Source organism: Orycteropus afer, unplaced genomic scaffold, assembly GCF_000298275.1.
Source record: "Orycteropus afer afer isolate SDZICR_OR568_19922 unplaced genomic scaffold, OryAfe1.0 scaffold00053, whole genome shotgun sequence".
NCBI lineage: Eukaryota > Metazoa > Chordata > Mammalia > Tubulidentata > Orycteropodidae > Orycteropus > Orycteropus afer.
In genome coordinates this window covers 10,045,468-10,055,081 of record NW_006921640.1, presented here as the reverse complement: position 1 = coordinate 10,055,081, position 9,614 = coordinate 10,045,468, and the positions used below count along the sequence as shown (strand labels likewise).

Genomic DNA, 9,614 nt, shown 5'->3' with positions numbered 1-9,614 from the left:
GGTCTCCTATGTCTGCATATACTCCCTCATTTGCTACGCCCCTCTGCATTCCTCCCCGCCATGTTGTGAGCCCCCCACCCCTGGGGATGCACCACACAAGAATGTCCTCGCTTCAATCTACTCCCGGCAGCCCACCAAGGCTAACTAAGATTTCGGTTTTCCGCGCCTCAGATGTCCCCCCGCTCTTGGCACTGCCAGTGCCATCCCTTCCCTATCCCCAGTGACACTCCTCACGTACCCAGTTGTCCAGACGCCTGCCAACTTGTTTCCTTCTTCCCATCCATCAGCTTACACCCCAGGTAAGGGGAAAGATCCCCTTAGCTCCTGGCCTATCTCCGCAATGCGGTGGAGGACAGGCGCCTAAGCCAGGCAGGTGGAGATAAGGGGGCCCCGAGGCTGCGTCCTCAGGTCCCCACTTCTGCGTACCCAGCCCTTACTTACCCTGGCGCCCTAGAGCGGTCCGCAGGCCCTCCGCTCGGCATCCATTAGCCGGTGGTCTGTCCGCTTCACTTCCGGAGCGTGGGGCTCTGGGCTGTGCTGCCCTCCCCGCCGCTCCTTGGCGCCCCGCCCCGCCCTGTGCCCCGCCTGAGTCTACCCGCCTTGCGTGGCTGCCAGGAACTGGTTCCCTCTCGGCTCCCGCAGCCGCAGCACCCGCCCTCCCCGACCGAACTTTGCGGATAGCTGGAGCGGGCGCGGCGGCAGGGGGCGTGGGCAGGGAGGGAGAGAAAGCAGGGCCAGGGGGAGGGGCTGGGAGGGGCGGATAGCCCTCTGGAAAGCCCTCCTTCCTTTCTGTACACCTTGCGGTAGGCAGAAAGCGGCGGCGGCGGCAGCAGCCAGGGGATTTTTGCACAGATAGAGGGAGACTTAGGGACTGGCAGAGGGACGGACGGACTGAGAGGACCCTTCCTCAAGCCCTCGCGCCATGGCGGAGAGGAAGCAATCCGGGAAGCCGGCAGAGGACGAAGAGGTCCCTGCCTTTTTTAAAAACCTGGGCTCAGGTAGCCCCAAGCCCCGGCAGAAATTCTGTGGCATGTTCTGCCCGGTGGAAGGGTCCTCGGAGAACAAGACCATCGATTTCGACTCGCTGTCGGTGGGCCGGGGCTCGGGGCAAGTGGTGGCTCAACAGCGGGATGTCGCCCACTTGGGTCCGGACCCGCAGCCGCCGTACTCCCGGCAGGGCCGGCGTGCCGGCGGGGAGCCATCTGTTGAATCCAGCCGGAAGGTGGAAATCCGGCGGGCCTCGGGCAAGGAAGCCCTGCAGAACATCTACGACCAGGTTGGTATGGGAAGGCCTTGGAGACGAAGGACGGGGCGCGTGGGAGTTGCCCTCCCCCTCCCAGCTCTGTGGAGACCCGAGAATCCGAGGGTGCCCTCTTTCCTGCTCTCCTCTAATCCTGGCTCTATGCATCCGCACACACACCCCCACCCTACAACGCCCAGGGTGCGGAGAGTCTCGTCGGTGGGCGGCAGTACGCCCACAAAGGCTGCTCGCAGCTCCCTGGATCTGGGAGGTGGGGAGTGGAGGGTGGAGGCTAAAGCATCGGTCGATCCCGGGCTCAGGGTCGCGTGGAGAGTGGTGGGCCGCGCTTTCATTCTTCTTAAATCCTACCGGGCGGCTTCCAGTTGCAGCTGTGGCTGGATGCCCCACCCTTTTTTGATGCAGCTCCGAGCGTGCAGAGGAGGGGTTCGCGTGAAGCCCCGCAAGGTCCCCTAGGGTCAGAAGGGGTCGGGGCTTGGACCGCGGCTCCCTGCATGGCTCTTCGCGCTCTCGGGCTGCACCTTCTCGGGAGTCTTTCGCGCTCTAGTCCCGAGATCGGAGGCCAGCACCATGGTCAGCGCCGCTGCCGGGCGCCTACGAGAATCTCACCACCCTTAACTCCGGTCCACAGCGTGAGAAGAACCAGGGAGGATGTGGAGTCATCCGAGGAAACCGAGACGCTTCTCAATAGCCCATGTGGAAAACAAAGTTCCGCTAAGTATCTCAACAAGAGCTTCCCAGAGCGCTCGCACTGCCTTTATTTGGGAGGCACTTTGGGGATGAAGACTAAGTGGATCATGTTTAAAGGGTAAAAAAGAAAAGGAACCCCCCTGCACCCCCCAGAAAACCTTCATATTTTGAATAGATTGTCAAAGAATATTAGACCTCCTGTACTGTTAATGGGGGAAACAAAGAAGTCCAATTTGGTAAAGGTTAATTTCAGAAAATATTGGTCATTTTTGACAAATATGAACAGTGTGCATTTTAAGTGCAGTACCTTTACCATATCACAGTTTTTTTCTTTATCTAGGTGACCATCATACTTATGCATTTCCCCCACCCCAGCCTCAATTTCTTCATCAATATTGTGCAAAATGTTTTAATACTGGTTTGCTGTTTCTCTTCTGTCCCCATTGGATTCAGCTTTTTGTGAAGATGAGAAATCAATGAGTGATAATTGAGTATTGTGTGCCTTGCCTTGTAGGGCAGGAAGGTTAGGAATAAAAACTTCAAGAGTGGTTCTTCTCTTCAAGAGGCTTCCAGAGTAGCTGGGAGTGAGCTGTACATAGTCACTGTGGAGTTCAGCAAACATTTATTTGACACTCAGGTTGTGTGCTTACACAGTGAAAGATTTAGACGAAAATTAAGAGTGGGTGATAATGGCCCTAGAATGATGCTATTGTTTCCTCAAGTGGCCTTGAGTTTTGCTGCTTTCGACTTTTATAGAAACAATTCTAAGGAAGGTAAAGCATTTGCCATCATTGTCCTAAGGTGGGGGAACTAATTACTTAATTTATAGCTACCCCCTCCAGCTCTGTTCTTTGATTTATTTATTGGGGAGTAAGCCAAACTCACTGCCTTCGAGTGGAATCTGACTCATAGAAACCCCTCCTTGGGTTTCTAAGGCTGTGTCTCTTTGGAAGTAGATTGTCCAGTCTTCCTTCTGAGGAGTGGCTGGTGGGTTTGAACCACCAGCCTTGTGGTTAGCGATCAAATGCCTTAGGCACTACGCCACCAGAGCTCTCTTTTGTTTTGTTTTGTTTGGTATCTCATATACATATTTTATTATGAGTCAGCCAGAAGAACTTAAATCCAGAAAATTCTCTTTGTTGCAAGTGACCAGACAATTGAAGCAAGTTTCTAATCCTAAGTAGCTGAATGTGAAACACTTTCCTTTATGAATGCATTGGGTGAGGGCAATGCTTGCTTAGCTTCATAATTGGGTGGGTAACCTCATGTGCAGCAAGTTGTGCTGATAATTCTAATTTCCTAGAGGGAACATAAGTACGTTGTGAAAAATAGTGAAGAGATCATTTATAAAATGGCATATGGGAGGGTTGTTATGAGTGTCTACTCTGTAATATAAAGAGCTCTGGTGGTGGCGTAGTGCCTAAGGCATGTGACTGCTAACCAGAAGGCTGGTGGTTCAAACCCATCAACCACTCCTTGGAAGGAAGGTTGGGCAATCTACTTCTGTAGTGATAAGACCTCAGAAACCCAAGGAGGAGTTGCTATGAGTCAGACCCACTGACAGTTAGTTTGGGTTTTTTTTGGTACTCCATAATAATGGCAGTAAATTAAAACACAAGTTTGGGTTTTTTTTTTTTTTTGGTACTCCATAATAATGGCAGTAAATTAAAACTCAAGTTTCAAAGGCTAAGTTGCACTGAACTAAATAACACATCTCTTTCCTGTCCATTAAGAAGCTTAGATGTTTGATCACCAGAGCTACTTGTTTGACCACTACTTGAATTTGTTGGAAATTCTAAACTATATACCTAGTATACATAGAAGGAGAGATTTGAAGAGTTAACACCCAGCTAAAACCAAGGCAATTTTAGCCTCAACAAACCTTGAACCATTTGCCTGAATATTTGTGGTAAAGGGCGATTCTGTCTTGGGCTTTCTGCAGCCCTCCAGAATTCTCATCTTCAATTTAGCCTTACAAAGACTGTTACTATGAGATTATTTTAATTCAGGTGTATGAGCATTTACCTGGATTGGTGCTTACATTGTTTAGATATTTCAGGTCTATGCAAGAGAGAAAAGGCATTTGGTGTGTGTGTGTGTATATCTATATCTATATCTATATCCATATATGCATATATGTATGTTGTTGTTGTTATGTGCCGTCGAGTCGGCCCCGACTCATAGCGACCCCTCCTTGGGTTTCCGAGGCAGTATCACTACGGAAGTAGGATTGCCCAACCTTCCTTCCGAGGAGTGGCATATATGTATGTATATATCTAAAACCAAAAAACCAAACTCACTGCTTTCGAATTGGTCCCAACTCATAGTGACCCCTCCTTGGGTTTCCCAGGCAATATCTCTATGGAAGTAGATTGCCCAATCTTCCTTCTGAGGGGTGGCTGGTGGGTTTGAACCGCCAGCCTTGTGGTTAGCAGTCAAGTGCCTTAGGCACTATGCTACCAGAGCTCCTATATGTATATATGTATGTATGTGTGTGTGTGTATGTGTGTACGTCATGGTGGTATCAAGGAGCCCTCAGCTGCTAACCAAAAGTTGTTATTTGGAACCCACTAGCCATTCTGTAGAAGAAAAGACACGGCAATCTGCTCCTGTAAAGATCCTAGGAAATCCTATGGGACCGCTCTCGTCTGCCCTATATGGTCACTGTGAGTGGAAATGGACTTGACAGAACACAATAACATACGGTGATTTCCAGAAGCACAGCTGGGCCCACCATTTTGACTGAATTGACTAGTCATTACTTAGTTTTGAGTGAGTGACTGCTAACATCTCAGTGCATTTCTATGGGAAAGGTAAGAGCTAGAGTCAGTAAATGCTGGGATGCCTGACTAATGCCCTTTCCTTTCGCTGAATCTGTATTTACAGATATGGTTAAAAGAAGCTTTGCCCATGAATGCTACTAGGGATACTGCTGTTCATCTAGCAAGGCTTTAGGAAGGAAGGGAACAAGTTTCCTTAGCCAAGATACCCAGTGGCTCATGGACCATGAGGAGGCATGGAGTCTGCATTTGCTGGAAGTAACTGAAGTAGGGTTCTGGGTATAAGCAGGTTAGCACCAGCAAAGGCTTATACTGGGGTGTTAGGTTTGGGGAGGGGAAAGAGTCAGAATAGTCGATGTGAATGAAGAGGAACACTTCTAATCCTGTTATTCTCTTTTCTTGTGGTTCCTTGGATGAGGGAAGTTAAATTGATTCCCATTTGTGAAGGACCTTTGAGCCTTTTGGAATAGAGAGCAGAAGGGCAGCATTGCTGTTCTAATTCTCCCTTGCCAGTGCCTATGAGTTTCAGCTTCCTGCCTTCCTCATAGAAATTCCCTTCATTCCATCCCAGACATGGCTTAGTGAGAGCTAGTTATTCAGCCAGGGATAATGGATCATGGCATCTCTTCCAGGCCCTGCTCCTAGGAGCAAATATCTTGAGTAGACCAGAGTGGCAATGAAGTGATTCTCCCCTTTCTCCAGGGCAGGTGCCAGTATGTGAATGATACAAGAGAGGTACCGAACTTGCCAAATTACCAAGGCTGTAAAATGTTTTCTGCTATTCCCTCCCACTATGTGTCCTCATCCCTTTTCCCCATGTTGATTCTCTCCCAGCCCTAGGTATCAGTGCCTCTGCTGCCCTAATCTTATGTATAATACCATACCTGCCTTCCATTCTCATGGTGAAGCAACCTCTAGGTCTCTCTTCCTCTGTGGGGAAACAGGTTCTGAATTCACTCTCTTCTCCTCTGTCGTCTTTCTTCCATTCAAAATTCCTTCCTGTGGTAATCTTAGCTATAGAGAAGTCCCAATAGTTACAGTCTTCCATACCTTTGCCTGGGAGCCTAGAACAAGGGCAATAATTTGATACATTAGAAGTCACATTGGTCAAAACAGGAGATGTAACATATGAACATTTGTGTGTTCAGGATTCCAAAAACCTAAGACCCACCTGGGTTCAATGGGGAAAGAGTATGGGGGAGGGATGGAGCTGCTGATAATCCATAATTTTTGGCCCTTGATTTTCCAGGTGATTATTGAATTAATTATATAATTAAATTCTAATAAATCATTGATGATTTAAAAAATTATTGCTTAATTAATAGTGTTGCAATTAATTAGTTGTTAGAGGAAGTAAGAAGGGTTACATTTGGGATGAGAGCTAGACTTCTCCACCTGGAATCTTAGTGGAAGAAAATTCCTACTAGCTAAACAGCTTCTACCATCTTACCCTGTTATAGCCCGAAGAAGGAGAGGAGAATTGCTGTCATTGAACCTTATTGAACCTGCTGTCCAATTGACAACATCTTGCTGTGACATCTTGATTATTGCCTTGTTGCCCATACTTATGGCTTTTTGCCATGGAAATTAGGGATAGGGCAGACAGTTTTCTCAGTCCTGGGAAAGTACAGCCAGGTGTTCTTAAGGGACCTGTAGTGCAAATGTCCCTCTCTCCTTGAGAAAGAAGGGAATGTGAGAATTGATAATGGGTTTGAACATACCCTACCACAAAATGTCAGATCTCAAAAGAGATATAATGATTGTTTAATCATTCTGGAGGTGAAGAAAGTGATGCCCAGAAAAACAGTGCTTCATCCCATGGCACTGAGGTGACAGTCCCAACTTTAGGACTGAAGTCTCTTGCTCTCCAGTACCACTGCAGCCCTATACCAGCAAAACTTGATTAGATATGTAGAATTACATAACTTTAGAATATGCTTTTACATTCTAGATTCTACATTTTAGAATGTACATAATGTATTATTTTAAAACTTTGCCCCAACACTAAGATAGGCATTATTGCCTTTCTATAAATAAGGAAACTGAGACTTAGTGATGTATATGGACTCATTCCAAACTCTTGCTTTTTAGTAAATGCCAGAACTAGCATTTGGACCAAGATTTCCTGACTTGGTTCATATTTCCTCCAACATGCTATGTTGTGACTCACATCCACTGCCACAGATATTTAGTGAATGCCTAAGATACAATTTAGTTTTGTAGGCAAAGTGCTTTATATACCATTCAAATGTCATAGATCTCACAGGATAGGCTCCATGCTAAATGGTTTATGTGTACTATTTCATTAATCCAAAAACAACTCTATAAAATAGGTACTACTGTTATCCTTATTTTATAGAAAAAAAATACTGGAAGTAAAGGGGGCAAGGTAACTTCCTAATTAACACCCAGGGGCAGCTAGGATTTAAACCCCAAGCTATGTGATTAGAGAGCTTCTTAATCATGGTGGTGTATGAATTGCTTTCTATACTAATTATTTTCCTTCATTTTATCTCCAAACAACCGGGTATTGCAAAAAAGTTCTGAGTTCCTACTTATTTTGTTTTGCAGTGTCCTCTTTGAACTGATCATAAAAAGGATTCTTGCTTTGTCTTTCTGAAGGTGTCCTAAAGTGATATTCTGCCTGTCATTTTCTTAAACCCAAGAAATGTCTTCAAATATCATTGGAACAGAGGGAAACTCTGACACTATGAATCCCATGCTTTTCTAAGATTGTTGTTGTTATTAGGTGCTGTTGAGTTGGCTCTGACTCATAGTGACCCCGTGTACAACAACTAAACACTGCCCAGTCCTGTGCCAGCCTCACAATTCTTGCTATACCTGAGCCCATCATTGCAGCCACTGTGTCAGTCCATCACATCGAGGGTCTTCCTCTTGTTTACTGACCCTCTACTTTACCAAACATGATATCCTTCTCCAGGGAATGGTCCATTCTAACAAAGGACCAATGTAGGTGAGATGAGGTCTGGCCATTCTTGCTTCTCAGGAGCATTCTGGCTGCACTTCTTCCAGGACAGATCTATTAGTTTTCCTGGAAGTCCATGGTACTTTCAGTATTCTTCACCAATACCACAACTCAAAAGCATCATCTCTTCTTTGGTCTTCCTTATTCATTGTCCAGCTTTCATGTGCATATGAAGCTATTGAAAATACCATGACTTGGGTGAGTTGCACCTTAGTCTTCAAAGAGACATCTTTGCTCTTCAGTACTTTAAAGAGGTCTTTTGCAGCAGATTTGCCCAGTGCAATACATCATCTGATTGCTTGACTGCTGCTTCCATTGGTGTGGATTGTGGAACCAAGTAATATGAAATCTTTGACAACTTCAATCTTTTCTCCATTTATTGTGATGCTGCTTATTGGTCCAGTTGTGAGGATTTTTGTTTTCTTTATGTTGAGGTGTAATCTCTGCTCCAGACTATAGTCCTCAATCTTCATCAGTAAATGCTTCAAATCATCTTCACTTTCAAAAAGTAATGTTGGGTTGTCTGCATATCACAGGTTGTTAATGAGTCGTCTTCTACTCCTGATGCCAACATGCAGATTGAATAAGTATGGTGAAATGATACAACCCTGACACACTCCTTTTCTGATTTTAAACCATGCAGTGTCCCCTTTTTCTGTTTGAACAACAGCTGCCTGGTCTATGTATGGGTTCCTCATGAGCACAATTAAGTGTTTTGGAATTCCTGTTCTTCTCAATGTGATCCATGATTTGTTATGATCCACACAGTTGAATGTTTTTGCTTTCCTAAGATTACTGAGATGTAATAACTGTGTGAATTTCCCACTTGGTGTAAATCATGAACTACAAGCAAATAGTGAGGGAGTCATCAATAAAAGCATTGGCCAGTGGGGCTAATGGATGCTTGAATTGACTTGGTTGCAGCCCACAGTAAAGCCTGGCAGCCTGTAGTCCTGGCTTCACCATTCACCAGCTGGGTTACCTGCACAGTCACCTATCTTAGGTTGTCATCATGGACTATGGTCTGAAGTAGGGATCTCCAAGACTCTTTCTAACCATTTCTGCCACAACCTCTGAAAGAAAGCTATCCTGTCCTTGTCTGGTCTTGCTTTATAGATGCCAAATTCCCATACATAAAATTCATATTTTTTTTCCCTCTTTTATTATGGTTTGGGTAAAAGTTTATAGAGAAAATTAGTTTTCCATTTAACAATCTATACACATTTTGTATACTAATATTAGTTGCAATTCCCTCAATGTCACCTCCCTCTTCCCACTTCCTCCCTGGATTCCTTGTATCCATTTTTCCTTCTTTCCTGCCACTCCCTGCTCTCCCTGCCTTCTAAGCTTTGTTTTGGGACAAAGGCTATCCTTTTGGTCTTGAACTGTTAATTGTTCTGAGGACTGCTTTTCTCATAAGTGTTATTGTTCACTTTTTGGGACTGTCTGTTGTTTGGCTCCAAGGTGGTACCTAAGGGATGAGTTCAGTTCTAGGTTTGGCCATTAAACACCACAGTTTCAGGGGTTCCACCAGTCTCTATCAGACCAGTAAGCTTGATCTTTTCTTTTTTTATAATTTTGAGTTTTATTCTACATGTTTCTCCCTTTCTTTCTAAGACCTTCTGTGGTCCTGATCAGAGCACTTGGTCGTGGTAGCCAGGCACCATGTAGTTTTTCTGGTCTCAGGGTAGTTTAGGTTATGATTCGTGTGGTCTGTTAGTCCTTTGGACTAAATATTTCCTTGAGCCTTTGATTTTCTTCGCTCTTCTTCCCTCTGGATGAGGAGAGATCAGTAGTTGCCTTTTTTTTTTTTCTTTTTAATTAGGATTTGGGTGAAGATTTACAGAGTAAATTCACTTTTCATACAGCAGTTCACATATACTTTGTCTCATGTCATTGA

General features: G+C 45.3%; 1 protein-coding gene across 1 annotated transcript in view; it reads left to right on the top strand.

The window, feature by feature from the left end:
* The first annotated feature begins 922 nt into the window (after nucleotides 1-922).
* Nucleotides 923-9,614, top strand: part of DPYSL2 (dihydropyrimidinase like 2) — a 209,637-nt gene continuing 200,945 nt past the window's right edge. The window contains exon 1 of the mRNA XM_007938745.2: nucleotides 923-1,276. Within this exon, the coding sequence (XP_007936936.1) occupies nucleotides 923-1,276 (354 nt within the window). The remainder of the gene's footprint in view (nucleotides 1,277-9,614) is intronic.